This window comes from Pipistrellus kuhlii, unplaced genomic scaffold (genome assembly GCF_014108245.1).
Source record: "Pipistrellus kuhlii isolate mPipKuh1 unplaced genomic scaffold, mPipKuh1.p scaffold_m20_p_79, whole genome shotgun sequence".
Lineage (NCBI taxonomy): Eukaryota > Metazoa > Chordata > Mammalia > Chiroptera > Vespertilionidae > Pipistrellus > Pipistrellus kuhlii.
This window is the reverse complement of record NW_023425583.1, coordinates 623385-639834: the sequence shown is the minus strand read 5'-3', so window position 1 is coordinate 639834 and position 16450 is coordinate 623385. Positions and strand designations below refer to the sequence as shown.

At 60.2% G+C, this 16450-nt stretch overlaps 1 protein-coding gene across 1 annotated transcript in view; it reads left to right on the top strand.

Moving 5' to 3' along the window:
- The window catches only part of COL3A1 (collagen type III alpha 1 chain), a 35032-nt gene that overhangs the window by 17355 nt on the left and 1227 nt on the right, over positions 1-16450 (top strand). The window contains exons 17-50 of the mRNA XM_036423198.2: positions 377-421; positions 550-648; positions 833-886; positions 1000-1107; positions 1223-1276; positions 1975-2073; positions 2335-2388; positions 2507-2605; positions 2992-3045; positions 3131-3184; positions 3407-3460; positions 4000-4053; positions 4378-4422; positions 4978-5076; positions 5166-5273; positions 5507-5560; positions 6341-6394; positions 6480-6533; positions 7460-7513; positions 8863-8970; positions 9335-9388; positions 9847-9900; positions 10019-10180; positions 10263-10370; positions 11258-11365; positions 11986-12039; positions 12123-12230; positions 12685-12738; positions 13096-13203; positions 13467-13520; positions 13609-13716; positions 13988-14282; positions 15076-15263; positions 16013-16255. Coding sequence (XP_036279091.1) covers positions 377-421; positions 550-648; positions 833-886; positions 1000-1107; positions 1223-1276; positions 1975-2073; positions 2335-2388; positions 2507-2605; positions 2992-3045; positions 3131-3184; positions 3407-3460; positions 4000-4053; positions 4378-4422; positions 4978-5076; positions 5166-5273; positions 5507-5560; positions 6341-6394; positions 6480-6533; positions 7460-7513; positions 8863-8970; positions 9335-9388; positions 9847-9900; positions 10019-10180; positions 10263-10370; positions 11258-11365; positions 11986-12039; positions 12123-12230; positions 12685-12738; positions 13096-13203; positions 13467-13520; positions 13609-13716; positions 13988-14282; positions 15076-15263; positions 16013-16255 — 3102 coding nt within the window. The remainder of the gene's footprint in view (positions 1-376; positions 422-549; positions 649-832; positions 887-999; positions 1108-1222; positions 1277-1974; positions 2074-2334; positions 2389-2506; positions 2606-2991; positions 3046-3130; positions 3185-3406; positions 3461-3999; positions 4054-4377; positions 4423-4977; positions 5077-5165; positions 5274-5506; positions 5561-6340; positions 6395-6479; positions 6534-7459; positions 7514-8862; positions 8971-9334; positions 9389-9846; positions 9901-10018; positions 10181-10262; positions 10371-11257; positions 11366-11985; positions 12040-12122; positions 12231-12684; positions 12739-13095; positions 13204-13466; positions 13521-13608; positions 13717-13987; positions 14283-15075; positions 15264-16012; positions 16256-16450) is intronic.

The window sequence follows — 16450 nt, the reverse complement described above, 5'->3', positions numbered from 1 at the left end:
TTGCGATTTGGTTGGCGCTGACATGGTGTGTGAGGTTCACGCTCTTCTAGCACAGAGGAACTCGATGTTTATCTGACTGGGTGAACGGGAAGCTGGTTTTCTGACACCCCAAAGCCTCCACCCCAGCCGCATCGCTGATAAGAGATTCGGAGGAGAAAGCAGCCCATGTTGATTTAGTTATGGGGAACAAATGCCCGTGACCTGTGGCTTATCCGGGGGGCGGGCAGCTAGCCGGCCTTCCGTGTGCGGGGCTAGCCTCGGAGGTATCGCCAGCCTCTGCAAAGCACAGCCCCCGCCGGCAGCTCGGCCTGCAGCCCATGCTCAGCGCCTCCGTGCCCGCACCAGTGCACGGTCACTAACGCACCCCCCCCTCCAGGGCCCTGCTGGGAGCAACGGGAGTCCCGGCGGCAAAGGTGAAATGGTAAGGTGCCCCCTCTCCCCCTCCCCCACACACTGTGCTGCATGACAAGCCATCTGTGATGTTTGCGTGAGCCACTCAGGGGAGCAAGTTCAAGCGTGACTGAGACGAGTCTCCTCGGCTGTTCCTAGGGTCCCGCTGGCATTCCTGGGGCTCCGGGCCTGTCCGGAGCCCGGGGCCCTCCCGGCCCGCCCGGGACCAATGGTGCTCCCGGCCAGCGAGGCGCTGCCGTAAGTCCCCTCTCCTTTGGGGCCTGGAGGGTGGGCTGTATCCTCAGCACAAAGCACATGCAGCCTTTTTATTCTGCTGCGTCCGGGCTGCTTCCCCGCCTTTCATAATTGAATGCTCCTGGGGGTGATCTCCTTAGTCTACCCCCCCCCACCCCATTCTTAAACCCAGACGTTGTTCCCTCAGGGCGAACCCGGTAAGAACGGAAACAAGGGGGACCCCGGACCGCGCGGAGAGCGCGTAAGTACCGCCCCCCCAGACACGGCTCCCCTTTGGAAGACACGGCCGGGCCGGCGGGAGTGGACGGGCCGCGGGCTCCGTCTGACGCCGCCCGCTCGGGCGTCCCTCCTCAGGGGGAAGCCGGTGCCCCCGGGATCCCAGGCACGAAGGGCGAAGACGGCAAGGACGGTTCCCCTGGCGAGCCCGGCTCCAACGGCCTTCCGGGAACCGCCGGCGAGAGGGTATGTCTCCGGGCCCTCCTGGGGGCGCCCCCCCCCCCACTGTCACAGTGGGGACTTCTCTGCCGCTGCTCGGACGTCCTCTGCTTCGCACTGAAATTCTCGCCCCCGTCCCCAGGGCCTGCCCGGATTCCCAGGAGCTGCCGGACCCAGCGGCCTCCCCGGAGAAAAGGTGGGAGCTGTTCCAGGTCTCCGCCTGCTGGGACTGCACCGGGCCCCATTGCCGGACAGCCCCCGCTAACGAGCGCCTAGACACCTGACAGAAAGGTCACGGGGTTTCATTTCTCTCCCCTCCGCGGCCCACACAAGGCCCTCCGTCACGAGGGCCCCTGGCCTTGCCTGTGAGTGCGAGCAGCGCGCTCAGCCACGCACGGCGCAGGAATAAGACAAACTAAATGCTTAGAAGTTCTTTGGAAACATTAACGTGCCAGACAATGTGACTTCATACCAGCGAAGATCGCTGACTTTTACATGCACAGATGTGTAAGGTTAAGTCCACTAAGTACTGATTTGGGGGCACGTGCCATGCAGCCATGTTGCCTAGGACATGTCCAGTGTGGCATCCGAGCCGGCGTCAGCAGCAGGCGCTCCCCTTACGAGACCGGAGGGCCCTGGTCAGGCGGCTCAGGGGGAGGAGGCTGTGGGTTTGGTCCTCGGTCTGGACACATAAGGGAAGCAATCCATCTCTGTGTCTCTCTCCATCGGTGTCTCTCTCTCTTCCCCTCCCCTCTCTAAAAATCAGTAAAAACATGCCCTCAGGTGAGGGTTGGAAAGGAAAAGGACAATGAAGTTGTCTAGTTGTCACTGAGCATGGCCCCGGTCAGGCGGACGTGGGCTCTTTCTCACCTGCCCGCCCGTTCTGCCTCGCAGGGTCCCGCTGGGGAGCGTGGCGGCCCGGGCCCTGCAGGCCCCCGAGGAGCCCCCGGAGAAGCCGGCCGAGATGGGGTGCCCGGAGGCCCGGGATTGAGGGTAAGGAGGACACCCTGTTCGCCAAGGAAAATGCACACGACGGGGGTTCCCCCTTATTCTCCAGGCTCCCCCAAAACAACAACAGGCCCAAAGGAACCCTAGCTAGTCCAGATGACAGAGCGGACACCACAGACACCCCACCAAACACCGGCCTGGCAGGAACCATCCACTGCGCGGCTGCCCGTCCGCGTGGGGGTGGCCGCACGGTCAGGGGGCGCTGTGTCTGAGCCGTGTTAACGCACCTCCTGCCTCTCCACCCAGGGTGTGCCGGGCAGCCCCGGAGGACCAGGCAGCGACGGGAAGCCGGGGCCTCCGGTAGGTACCACTGTGCCCGCGGGGGCCCAGGGCGGGGCCCCGGGCCTGTGGCCGGGCTGCGGGAGCCGTGGGTGCCATCACGCCGGCCTGAGCCTTCCTAACCCGCCTCTTCCCACAGGGCCCGCAAGGGGAGAGCGGCCGCCCCGGCAACCAGGGCCCCCCTGGCCCTCGGGGTCAGCCCGGCGTCATGGGCTTCCCTGGCCCCAAAGGAAACGACGTGAGTCTGCCTGGGCCCCCCCGCCCCCACCGACTGTCCGCCCGGGGCTGTGCCCCCCGCGCGGGAGCAGGGACGGCCAGGAGCACAGAACAACACTGAAAAGCAGAGTGCCTGGGAGGAGGGAGCGAAAGTGTCGTTTTGGTCGACTTCTGGGGACAGAGTGGAAACCTAGTCACAGAAAGGAGTTTTGGTTTGTGCGTGTGCGTGTGGCGTGTGTGTGTGTGTGTGTGTGTGTGTGTGAATATGTGGGTGCGTGTGACTGTGTGTGTGTGAATGTATGTATGTAAGTGGTGGGGGGGGGTGTAAGAGGCAGGTCACAACTCTGAGGGAACAATATGATGAGCTATTTCCTCTTTCGAATTGGTGAACACCGGCCATTTCTTTAGGGTGCTCCTGGCAAAAACGGAGAGCGAGGCGGCCCTGGAGGGCCTGGCCCCCCGGTATGTAGCTCCCGCCCCCTGCGCCCCACCCCTGCCCTGCAGGCACTTACCTCCGACCAATGGCTGCTCTGACTTCTGTTCTCAGGGTCCTGCTGGGAAGAACGGTGAATCTGGATCTCCGGGCCCCCCTGGACCGCAGGCAGGTGTACCCCCAGCCTGCAGATGTGGGGTAGCCAGGGTGGAGGGAGGACTTGGGCACAGCTCCGGCACTGGGTCCTCCTAGCTCCCCGGCAATCCCTCTGCTGCCTGGTCAGCTGGTGGCGGCTGCTGGCCCTGAGGAGGCCCCAGCCTCCGGAGGGGACGGTGTGTGTAGTAGGAAAGGTGTCTTCCTGTGGGGGTTCTCATCCATCCTTTCCCCTAGGGGCCGAGTGGTGACAAAGGAGACGTAGGACCCCCTGGACCGCAAGGACTGCAGGTGAGAACTTATTTAACGCGCCATCGGACACCTGCTTTCAGTCAAGTCCTCTGGAGCTGTTGTTATTTTTCTTGTGACACGAATAGATCATAATGTATCTTGAGCTTAAAATGTGCAGGTCTTTAGTCTTCTACCTTGAAAGACAATGATAGACAATGTGAATAGACAGGCAACATGCCAACAATTTCTGTGTCTGGTGCAGAATGAGTATTACTAATGCAAAGGTTTTTAGATGAATCATGCCAGCATAAGTGAGTCCACATAACTGTATATGTGTATACTTCTATTAGAACTTAAATTAATGTAGCTGAGTCCACTCACCACGACCATTGTTCGTTTTATGAACATCCCCCTCTAATTCTTTAAACAAAAAGACTCGGGCGCGGTGAACACTGGTCTGTAACGGGGGAATCCTGCCTCTGTCGCTGCATGCTGAGAGCCGGGATAGTTTTGCCTCGATGAAGACCGGTGAACGCAAATGTTCACACTCACCGGAAGCATCCGGGCGAGAGTCTGACACCCAGTCCGCTTCCTCCCAGGGCATCCCTGGCCCCAGCGGGCCTCCCGGCGAGAACGGCAAACCCGGCGAAGCGGTGAGTGTCACGCCGTCATCCCCCCAAACCCTGAACCAAAGAGCACCTCTCCCCGCTGACTGCTGATTCTGCGTCGCCTCTCCTCACGCATGTGGCCTGAGCTTTCACGTGTAGTTCTGAGCTAGTCATTAGCAAAACAGAGGAAAGCTATTCTATCGCAGCTGTGACACTGCTTGCGCTTGAGCATGGAACGGAAGGCACTGAAGGAAGGGTGCCTTCCTGGGCGGGGCAACTGTGCCGTCTGCAGACGAGGCAGATGTGGGTCTCGCTTCTATCCCACCACCCGCTCCGACGGAGCCTCATTCTAGCCTGTCCGTCTCCTAGGGCCCGAAGGGCGAGGCCGGCACGCCAGGCACTCCAGGAGGCAAGGTGAGTCTCCCCGCCACTCTCCGCTCCCCTGGGGCCCGGGACCTCGTCCCAGAGCGCTGCCGCCAGAGGCTCTGTAAGCGCACTGCGTTGTGAGCGTGTGGGGAACACACCCAGGGCAGCTCTGGCATTGAGAAGGGCTTACACTGGCCGTGTCTGGAAGGCCACGTCCTCTGGCCTAGTCCACAGCCAGAATCCCCTGGGGCCTGCCTAGTCCACAGCCAGAATCCCCTGGGGCTGCCATCTCAAAGGAGAGCCCTTCCCCTGCCTGGGTTCGCCAGGAAGAGCTGCCTCGGCAGAGGGACTGGCAACGTTTGCTCTTTGAATAACACGGTCAGACTCCTTTCCATCAGACCAGGTGTCAAGGTCGCCTGGCTGAGGCCACCTTGGAGACTTCCGTTCCCACTCTGGGGATAAAGGTCTTTTATGAACATTCCCCAGTTGGTCAAAAATGCAGGTGTGAGAACCTGCGGGCTGCGTGCGAGCACTGCAGCGGAGGGCGCCGGGCACGCCTCTGGCCGGGGCCTCCTAACGGGAGGTCACTTTTTCCCACGGCAGGGCGATTCCGGAGCCCCCGGCGAGCGTGGGCAGCCCGGATCGGCCGGGCCCATGGGACCGAGAGGCGGCGCGGGGCCCCCGGGCCCCGAAGGAGGCAAGGTGAGCGCCCCAGCACCCGGGCCACGTGGGCCTGACGCCACCCACTGCGTCTCCTCCTCACGACTCACCTTTTCTCCTCCGAATGCCAGGGCCCCGCCGGCCCCCCCGGCCCCCCTGGGGCGGCTGGTCCCCCTGGAATACAAGGAATGCCCGGAGAAAGAGGAGGCCCTGGAGGCGCCGGCCCCAAGGGTGACAAGGTACGGCCCTCCTTCGGCTAATCGTGGAGCAGCACAGACGTGTGGGTCACAGGGAAACACGGCTGCTGGGAAGCGATCTACTTTCCAAACCCACGTCACCCTCGCATAGTGTGTGAAGCCTGGCTGTCACCAGAACACCTGGTGTTTGCCCAGGAAGCCTTGCGGGGGGCTCCTCTGGGGCAGGCTCCCACCGAGGACACTTCCGTGCGCTGACACTGGCCTTCGTTTGACAGGGAGAACCGGGCACTGCCGGTGCGGACGGGGCTCCTGGCAAGGACGGTTCCCGGGTGAGTGTGGTGTGGGGGGGAAACGGCCTTGTCTGTGTTTGATAGACAGTAGTTCCCTCACCTCAGCTTCTGTCTGCTCCCCAGACAGCTCACGGTAAGTTAGATCAGACTCTGCTACCTTCTGGGCACTCAGAAGACCCAAAGGATGTGACAGTTAAAATTTCCGATTTCTATATCTCACTACCCGACAATTCCACTATGACCTGAGAATGGAAAGTTCCCAAATTTAGTCATAGTTACGTAATAAGCATGCTAAATAAACATGAAATCTACGTCATTACATAGATATAGTTACTATTGTTGCCTTAAAAATTCATAAAGATGTCCCATTTGACAGACTAGATGGGTTAGACATCATCTAATTTCAAAAAAAAAAACTAATATTTTATTTACATAAATAAGTAACATTTCAATATTTGAAAATGTCCATTTGAACACATGATGATACACTTTGAATGATTAAGCAGTGGAATGAGGCCATGCATTTTAATTTTTAGGTTATGACTATAATCTTTTATATCACCTCATTTACCCTCTGCAACAAAAAGAAAAATAAGTCAATAAACTTCTCCTGAATCTTGTAGCCCTTTAGAGCTGTTCCTTCTCACACTCACTAAGCTCTGAAGTCCTTGCACCTGGAGGAGAATACCATTCCAGCAACAAAAGAAATCGTATCACCTAGTTTGTTCGCTGAATGACATGCCTACATGTTCTCTGTGCGATTCGCAGGAAGCTGGCACTTTGTGCCTTCAAAATTAAAAAAGTTTTTGTTTTCCTCAGGGCCCTGCTGGTCCCATCGGGCCCCCCGGCCCCTCCGGTCAGCCTGGAGAGAAGGTAACGCTTCACACGACTTAGAGACAACAACACCCCTTCGCTGTTGGGATGAGGGGAACATCGCTCTTCTTTTCTCTTTCTCAAGGGCGAAGGCGGTGCCCCCGGGCCTGCGGGCATAGCTGGTCCTCGCGGAAGCCCCGTAAGTGTGGTGGACACTCTCAGCACCCTCTTGACCCACACACGCAGCAGCTGCTGGCCGTCGCAGCTCTCCCTAGGAGCCCACGGCTCACGGTGGGGGGCAGGCTGTAGGCGTCACACCACATGCAAGAAAAGTTCAAGTTCTCCAACCCAGAGCTCACCAAGGACAGTGCCACATCCTGCCTTCTTTACTAAGTGATCTGGGGGAGATATAAAAATCGCACAAGTAATATTCCTTGGTACATGAGCGTTTCCTAACCTCCAGAATCGGAGCACGGGGCTCCGTCTAGATCTGAGGTTCTCGCCTCCGGGGCTCGGGACTCAGGAGATAGAGAGTAAATGTTTTCCATTATTGCTGACCGAGCGACTTTCAACCCACTGACCGTGTGCACACGTCCTTCCATTCCTTAGAGTTACACAATTAGGTGCGTTCAGAACACCAGAAATCTCACGTTGTGACTTTTGCGAATACTATCCCAGGCAGAGACAGAAGGAATAGGTGGCTTGGGTGCTGTTCGCAAATAATTTTATTCAGAAATTATGTTAGCCCTAATCGGTTCGGCTCAGTGGATAGAGCATCAGCCTGAGGACTCTCAAGGGTCCCAGGTTCGATTCCGGTCAAGGACATGTACCTTAGTTGCGGGCACATACCCAGTAGGGGGTGTGCAGGAGGCAGCTGATCGATGTTTCTCTCCCACCGATGTTTCTAATTCTCTATCCCTCTCCCTTCCTCTCTGTAAAAAAATAAATTAAATTAAATTTAAAAATCAATAAAATACATTTTTTACAAAAGAAGAAATTAAACCGTTAGTTACCTGTGCACACGTCCTCCTTAAGGAGAGATGAGGTGATGGTGATGCGGAGGCGAGTGCGAGGTCCCTGGGGGAGGCTGTCTTCCCAGAACTCATAGGGATCCTCTCCCTCCAGGGCGAGAGAGGCGAAGGCGGACCCCCCGGCCCCGCAGGCTTCCCTGGCGCCCCCGTAAGTATGAACGTCAGGGACCGAGAGCCACACCTCGGGGGTCCCGGCGTGGCCCCCGGCACCTGAGTGCCGCCCCGGGGTGGGGGAGAGTCGCCGATGTGGTGTGACGTGAACGGTGCCGGGGCACTGGCCACAGCAGAGAGGCGCTCCATAAAGGGCCTCGCTGTCTAACGGCTGTGCCCACACCGGACACCGATAGGAGTGACATTACATGTACACCGTACCTGAAAAACACACGCATGTCACCAGCCCGGAGCCCCATCTAGCTGAGACATGGCAGACGTTTAAGTTGAGTCTGAATACCGCCCTGCTTCAGCCGCTGCCTCCCTGTCCGGTCAGCTTCCTGTGGCTCCTCCCCTTCCCACGGGCGCTCTCTCCTCGCTCTTTAAAGACGAGGCTGGAATCCCGCCCCGCTTCATGCCAGGCCAGTGAGGGCCGCAGGTGCCCTGCCTCCCAGCACTCTGGCACGGGCAAGTCCTTCCTCAGAGGATGGTACCCCGAAAGTGAGCTCTGAGCCCACCTTCCTCAGACCCGCCCTGTGCCCCCTGCCACCCGCACCCGGGCTCCGGGGAGACTGTCACCCGAGGGACACAGTGTGTCTTCATGCTGTCTGGGTGCAGTCCTCTACCAGGAGCACGAGGCTCCTCCAGGACCGTCTGCCCTGGTCTCCTGTCATCTCTCCCATCTGGTTCTGCTTCACCGGGCTGGTTCTGGTCTCACCGGGCTGGTGCTGGTCTCACCGGGCTGGTTCTGGTCTCACTGGGCTGGTGCTGGTCTCACCGGGCTGGTTCTGCTCTCACCGGGAGCAGTGCTGGTCTCACCGGGCTGGTTCTGGTCTCACCGGGCTGGTGCTGGTCTCGCCGGGCTGGTTCTGGTCTCACCGGGCTGGTGCTGGTCTCGCCGGGCTGGTTCTGGTCTCACCGGGCTGGTGCTGGTCTTGCTGGGCTGGTGCTGGTCTCGCCAGGCTGGTGCTGCTCTCCGCGGGCTGGTGCTGCTCTCCCCGGGCTGGTTCTGGTCTCACCGGGCTGGTGCTGCTCTCCCCGGGCTGGTTCTGCTCTCACCGGGCTGGTGCTGGTCTCACCGGGCTGGTTCTGGTCTCACTGGGCTGGTGCTGGTCTCACCGGGCTGGTTCTGCTCTCACCGGGAGCAGTGCTGGTCTCACCGGGCTGGTTCTGGTCTCACCGGGCTGGTGCTGGTCTCACCGGGCTGGTTCTGGTCTCACCGGGCTGGTGCTGGTCTCACCGGGCTGGTGCTGGTCTCGCCGGGCTGGTTCTGGTCTCACCAGGCTGGTTCTACTCTCCCCGGGAGCAGTGCTAGCCGGCTGGCTCACTCTGTGTTTCTGGCTGCAGGGGCAGAATGGCGAGCCCGGAGGCAAAGGGGAGAGAGGCCCTCCCGGCGAGAGGGGCGAGAGCGGGCCCCCCGGGGCCGCAGGGCCCCCCGGGGGCTCCGGGCCGGCGGTAAGTCTTCCCACCTTCCCCGCAGCTCCTGGCGGGGCCCACTCTGTCCGCCTGGCGCTCGTCCCGGTGACAGGTGCCGTCTCCATAGCAACATGGCTCTGCGTGGACGCTTGGACCGGCGGTCCTCGTCCCCTCGGCCAGCGCTCCGGGGGGCTGTGCTTTGGGGTTTGGGGGGGGTTCTTGCTTCTGTCAGGCTCCGGGTTTTACTGAGATGGAATCACATTGCGCGGTGTGAGCCTCGGGGCAGGGCGTGTGTAAATGGCAAAACCGCAACCACACGGAGTTACGGCCGGCAGCAGCTTCACGCTTCGCCCCACGTGATGGGCTCTCTTCCTGTGAATCATTCTCGTCTCCCTCCGCACAGGGTCCCCCGGGCCCCGCAGGGGTCAAAGGCGAGCGGGGCAGTCCTGGCGGCCCGGTAAGTGCCCTCGGTGCCGGGGCTGTGAGCGGCTGTGAGAGCGCGGGCCCCGGGGGAAAGCCGTGGGCGCGGCCCCACAGGAGGCGCGTGGGAACCCCCAGGGGCAGCAGGCCACAGCAGCTCACAGCAGGAGGCGGGCCCCTGCATGCTTGTCCTTCGTGTGTGTGTGGTGGGTGTGTGTTGTGTGTGTGTGAGTGTGAGTGTGTGTGTGTGTGTCTGTGTGAGTGTGTGTGTGTGTGTGTGAGTGTGTGTCTGTGTGTGTGAGTGTGTGTGGTCTGTGTGTGTGAGTGTGTGTGTGAGTGTGTGTGTGTGAGTGTGAGTGTGTGTGTGAGTGTGAGTGTGTGTCTGTGTGTGTGAGTGTGTGTCTGTGTGTGTGAGTGTGTGTGGTCTGTGTGTGTGTGTGTGTGTGTGCTCAGCTGCTGGTTCCACTTGAATCACCACCTGTCTGCCCTCCGCAGGGCGCGGCGGGCTTCCCCGGCGGCCGAGGTCTCCCCGGCCCTCCCGGCAACAACGTAAGCACCCGCCCTCCTCCCCGCCCCGCCCGCCCCCCGAGAGGCACTGGTGCGGGTGGAAGAGGGAGGCTGTGCAGTGCGCTCCCTCTAAAGCGCTCCATGGTGCGCCTGTCTGCAGGGCAACCCCGGCCCGCCGGGCACCAGCGGAGCTCCGGGCAAGGACGGCCCCCCGGGCCCCCCGGGCAGCAGCGGCAGCCCAGGCAGCCCCGGCGTCTCCGGCCCGAAGGGCGACGCGGGCCCGCCCGGCGAGAAGGGGTCCCCCGGCTCCCAGGGCCCTCCGGTGAGCAGTGACCCCGTCCGCCCCATCCCCGACCCCCCGGGAACGCCCCCGGACGGGCGCTGAGCTCTCTGTCTGCCCGCAGGGCGCCCCAGGCCCGCTCGGCCTCGCCGGCATCACCGGGGCGCGGGGGCTGGCGGGGCCCCCGGGCATGCCCGGCGCCCGGGGCAGTCCTGGCCCGCAAGGCGTGAAGGTGAGTGTCCTCTCCGCATCGCTGCCCCTTGCTTTTCCGGGGGCCGTGGGGGGCCGCTGAGCCGAAGCCAGGACAGAATGCCAGGTGTTCCTGGAACAGATGACAATGTTTGATCTTTCCGCATTGGGGGAAGCATGCATGTTGCCTGCATGTTGCTGAAGGCTCCAGGGGAAAAGCAATGCCCATCGCAGGCCAGCCTGGGGAGTGCGCGCAGAGGGAGGTCCCGGAATAAGGGGGATTGGGGCGTGTCCTCCAGTTGGCTGGCCGTGAGTCTGCAGGGGAAACATGTCAGCGTGCGGCCCCACGAAAGCCTTTAAGGGCAGCAGTTACTCATCACCTCGGTTTGCTCTGCACCCATGATGTGCTTTCCCTAACAAGATTTCTATGTCCTAGTGGTTAGCATCTTCAGTACCTCTTTAGCAGGTGGGGCCCTACAGTTCTGTTTTACGAAGGCTCATATTTCGGTACCTCGAGCACCTCTTTCCACGGAGAGGTCACGTAATAGTGTGAAACACTTGAATGTGTTCCACGTACATGAGCAAAGGTAGTAGGTGTGTGTGCTGTAGGTGGAGCTGATGTCCAATGTCACTTCATTGTCATGGTCGCCGTAGCCCAGAGCCTCATGGTGGCTCATCCTTTCGGTTTTCTCATAACGGCCACGCCCGTGACTCCATCTCCCGTCAGGACGGACGCTGCGTCTGACGCAGGTGTCTGACTCGGCCGCCCGGGTCCCCGGTCCCGGGGCAAGTTCGGAAACGCCGGAAGCTTGCTTCTCCCAAGCTGTTCCCCGCGGTGGCGATGGGTTGGGAGCCAGTTCCGCAGGCGTTGACTTAAACTTCTCACCGCCTAGCCCTGGGGTTGACAGAACGCCTGTCTGTGTCCCACAGGGGGAAGCGGGGAAACCAGGCGCCAGCGGCCACAACGGAGAGCGCGGCCCGCCGGGGCCCCAGGGCCTGCCTGGCCTGGCGGGGACGGCCGGCGAGCCGGGACGGGACGTGAGTGCGGGCCTGGGGACAGCCCAGCGGGTTCTGACCTAGTTAACGAGAGGCACCCCCACCTCCGGGGCCCAGCGTGTGAAGGTGGCCGCAGGCCGCGCCCGCCCTCCTGCTCCCAGCACAGACAGCCTTCCCATCACAACTATCTAGAACAGCCTCCCCGTCCATGTTCCTGGAGACGGCTCAATGGGAGGCCATGGGGGGGAGGCTAGGAGCTCTGGGTAAAGAGAGAAAGGAGCTGGGGCGGGAGACCCGGTGACCACATTCCTTCTGGCGGAGTGTGCTCCCTGGTATACCGCGACGGGCTTTGCCTGTCGTTGTGGATTTCTGTGATCCGCTTACAGCTCTGCTGGTCCCGCCTCTCTCTGTCCTCTCTCCCTGAAGGGCTCCTACTGGGCGTTTTCTCCCTCGGCGTCTCCCCGTCTCACCCCGGAACTTACCGCCCCGGGCGCTCTGCCCTTCGGCGTGCCCGCCGGGCAGGGCCAGCCACTGCGATATCCACCGAGTTCTTCTCTCTCCGCCCCGGGGACAGCGCCCCCCTGAAGGCCATGGCGGCAGTGGCGCTGGGTGGTTCCGAAGAGGTGGCTCTCACTTCTCCGTTTCCTTTTTCTCTTTCCCAGGGAAACCCTGGGTCCGATGGTCTCCCCGGCCGCGATGGAACCCCCGGCACCAAGGTACGGCAAGCGCACGGACAGAGGCACGTGCGTTAGAACGCTGGCTGCCGTCACGCTGGCTCTGATCTGGACTTTGCCCGCAGGGAGATCGTGGTGAAAGCGGCTCTCCTGGCGCCCCTGGCTCCCCTGGACATCCCGGCCCGCCCGGCCCCGTGGGTCCCGCAGGGAAGAGTGGGGACAGAGGAGAAACGGTGAGTGCCGGTCCCCACCATCTCTCTTTCCGGTCCGTCCTCCTCCACAGAGAGGACAGCAGGCAGCGGACAGAGTGTCACATCTGCCAACCGAAAAGATGGACTAGCCTTCACTGGGCAGTGTTCACGGTGGCCACTCCCTGGGCCGCCCGGGAAGTCCCTGGCGGTACCCAAAGACGAGTTCACGACTAACATTCCAAATGGCGCTGACCAGGCCACGTGTCCACTCACCAGGGGAAGGGAAGGCTGGTTAGCGGGACGCGCTCAGCTTGTCTGTTCAGTCCCCCCGGTAAAGACACAAACAGGGAAAGGGCAGTGAAGGAGGGAGTGACACTGAGTTTCACTCGCAGTAAGCACAGTTAATTCCTTCCCAACGAAATCGACTTCTAAATCAAACAAAACTGCGCCGCCAAGTGAGTAACCCCGTGTGTTTCTGTGTTTGCTTTTATCCTAGGGCCCTGCCGGCCCTACTGGCGCCCCCGGTCCCGCTGGCGTCCGCGGCCCTGCTGTGAGTCACGCCCTTTCCTAACTGTTCTGTCCGGGAGTCCCTCTCTCGGCATGTTCCGGGGAGGGGGAGGTGGGGGGGGCGGTAAGGAGGGGATGACAAAACACAGAACTGTGGATCAGAGGTTCAACTTTCCCTCAGTGATGCAGAAAGCGACTCAGGGCCCCAACGTTCCTGGGGGCCTAGGACATACACATCAAGTCTTGGGGCTCCATGCAATTACCAGTCCGGAATGCCCTGTGTGTGGATGGGATGTCTCAGAGAGGGCCGGATGTGAGAGAATGGCATCGGCATACATCCTATTGTGTTTTCCCAGCGAGTGTGTGAGGACGCGGCCGTGACTGTCGTGTTTCCCTACAGGGTCCCCAAGGCCCCCGCGGGGACAAAGGCGAAACCGGCGAGCGCGGCTCCAACGGCATCAAAGGCCACCGCGGCTTCCCCGGAAACCCGGGCGCGCCCGGCTCCCCGGTGAGTGCAGTTCGCCGGAAAGCCCGTCACCGCGCTGTAGCGGGACCCTGAGAGTAGAAAATGCTCGTTTCTGGAAGGACACGCCAGGGAGCTGGGAAATGGGTTCAAGGGCGGATTTGAAATGGCACGGGCAGGAGAAGGTGGGGAGACGGGAGAAGAGGAAATTAGGTTTTATCACGATCCCGTCTTCCCCGCTCTGACCTGGAATGTGCTGTTTCCTAACCTTTCAAAGTCCTCACTCCTCCGCCCGCCTCTCCCCACAGGGCCCTGCCGGTCACCAGGGGGCAGTCGGGAGCCCAGGACCCGCCGGGCCCAGGGTAAGTACCGCAGGGAGGCGGGAAGCCCGTGCTGCTGCCCTGTTCGCACCGAAGGAAGGTCCTCCGTGACACCAGGATCCTGTTTCAGGGACCTGTCGGACCTAGTGGGCCCCCCGGCAAAGACGGCACCAGCGGACACCCAGGTCCCATCGGACCGCCGGGGCCTCGAGGGAACAGAGGTGAAAGAGGGTCCGAGGTGAGACATCCCTTAGACGCACACGCTTGACTTCTCTCACCTTCACATTCCCGGAAACACTTTGCCATATTCTGAAACCAGAGGGAGTTCAACACGTTCCCCGGGAAAAGACTCAGAACCATCACGTTTGTTACCCTTTGATCACATCACCTTTGGCAAAATATGAAGACGTCTCAGGGCATCCGTGGTCTTTACACCTTTCCCTGGGCCGCCACCCATCTCCGCACGGAGACAGCAGTGCACCCCCGTGACGGACCTTCTCCCTCCCCAGGGCTCCCCGGGCCACCCCGGCCAGCCGGGCCCCCCCGGGCCTCCCGGCCAGCCCGGCCCCTGCTGCGGAGGGGGCATTGCCATCTCCGGCGGAGGTGGCGGCGCGGAGAAGGCTGGGTTTGCCCCCTATTATGGAGACGAACCCCAGGATTTCAAAATCAGCACGGAGGAGATCATGACTTCCCTCAAGGCAGTGAGCGGGCAGGTGGAAAACCTCATCAGCCCCGACGGGTCTCGCAAAAACCCGGCCCGGAACTGCCGAGACCTGAAGTTCTGCCACCCGGAGCTGCAGAGCGGTAGGCGGGGCGCCTTGGGCCCGGAGGCAGGGAGAGCGGCCTGTTCGGGGTTCGGGGGAGAGGAACGTGCAGTGTGGGCTGCCCTCCTAGAGCAGACACGGGGCTTCAAGGGGGGAGCAGAAGGGAAACTGCTTGGCACCGTGAGAAGAGAACGGGAGCTTAGTGTGGCTTGAACTACTTCAAAGCGCCCCAACGTGGGACGCTTCAAAGACAGTTTTGGGGAAATTGTAATAAAGTCATGGCTTGGTGTATTTCTGCATAGCAGCACCAGCTGGTGTGAGTGATAAAGGGATGTTGATCAGTGGGTTCTGAGCATCAAATACATGTGATGTGATGCAGACAAAGTTTGCAATCTAATTATTGAAATAATACAATTTACCTTTTGTAATCAGATTATTTTTTCCATATTAAAAAATCCAAATGAAAAATTCCAGAGTAGCACATGGAATTTCAGTTTGCGGTGGTGTAGGATGTTGCGCATATTGGGTTCTTTCTGAAAAGCACCCTTATTTCAAGCTCTTAAGCACCTTGGCAGTGAACACTGCCTTGGAGTCCTTCAGGAGAGTGCTTAGCGTAGAGGACAGTCAGCCATGGGGACGTTAGGTGTAACTCACGGCATCAATCTGGATCAGACGGGAGCTTCCATTACGCTAGACTGAGATGCAAGTACCTAAACCCAGTGCATCGGCAGTCAGCCTTCTGCTGTCTTCCCCGCAAACACACAGGCCGCTCTGGCCCACGTCTCGGGACTGGGTTTTGTGACCCCCTCCGTTGTGCTTTGTGGTCCTGCCAGGAGAGTACTGGGTTGATCCTAACCAAGGCTGCAAGTTGGACGCCATCAAAGTCTTCTGCAACATGGAGACGGGCGAGACGTGCATCAGCCCCAGCCCGAGCAGCGTGCCCCGCAAGCGCTGGTGGACGGACTCTGGCGCTGAGAAGAAGCACGTCTGGTTCGGGGAGACCATGGATGGCGGCTTCCAGGTGAGAGGGCCCTCCCGGCCTCACTTACCCTCAGTCAGCCTCTCGCCATCTTACCCTCAGTCCCCCTCCTGCCATCTTACCCTCAGTCAGCCTCCCGCCATCTTACCCTCAGTCCCCCTCCTGCCATCTTACCCTCAGTCCCCCTCCTGCCATCTTACCCTCAGTCCCCCTCCCGCCATCTTACCCTCAGTCCCCCTCCTGCCATCTTACCCTCAGTCCCCCTCCCGCCATCTTATCCTCAGTCCCCCTCCTGCCATCTTACCCTCAGTCCCCCTCCTGCCTGCCTGCTTGGCTCCTGCTATTGGCTCCCACAAGCAAGGTTGGTTACTAACCAGAAGAGCCCAACCAACGTTACGTATCCAGGTGACCACTCCTAACACGTGTGCGACTCCCCTCCTAAGAGCGGAGCTAGCAGGAAGTGTGCCACCACCTTTTAACTCTCCAGACGTTTTCTACGCTAACATGTCTTGTTGTGCATGTCATGTTGTGCATGTCATAGACACATGTTCACGCAGTGAAGATGGTTATCCCTATCTGGGTGACCACACTGTAAGGCATATACATGGAGAATCCCTATGGTGTACACCTGAAACTCATGTACTACGGTATGTCCACTCTCCTCGGAGAAAAACTCATACATAAGATAGTCTTCATGAGTGAACCACCTACATCATAGTAACCAAACGGCACGCGTGAGGCCCTCCGTGGCACCCGCAGTGTTTGACCCATTGGCTGTGCTGCCCCTGCAGTTCAGCTACGGCAACCCCGAGCTCCCTGAGGATGTTCTGGACGTGCAGCTCGCCTTCCTGCGCCTGCTCTCCAGCCGGGCCGCCCAGAACGTCACGTACCACTGCAAGAACAGTATCGCGTACATGGACCACGCCAGCGGCAACGTGAAGAAAGCCCTGAGGCTCATGGGGTCCAACGAAGGCGAGTTCAAGGCCGAGGGCAACAGCAAGTTCACGTACACCGTCCTGGAGGACAGCTGCACGGTAGGTCGCCGCCTTCTCTTCAGCCGGGTCACCCTGACTCAGCATCTCTGGTGGAGGTCACTAATGGTCCAGGAAAATCATAAAAATAATAAGGGCGAGCCAGTGAAGGAAGGCGATTGTGGCTAGTTACATAGACTCTACTGAGTCGCTGCAGGAAGCATTCAATACCAGAAAAATGAGTATGTTTTTCTCGAC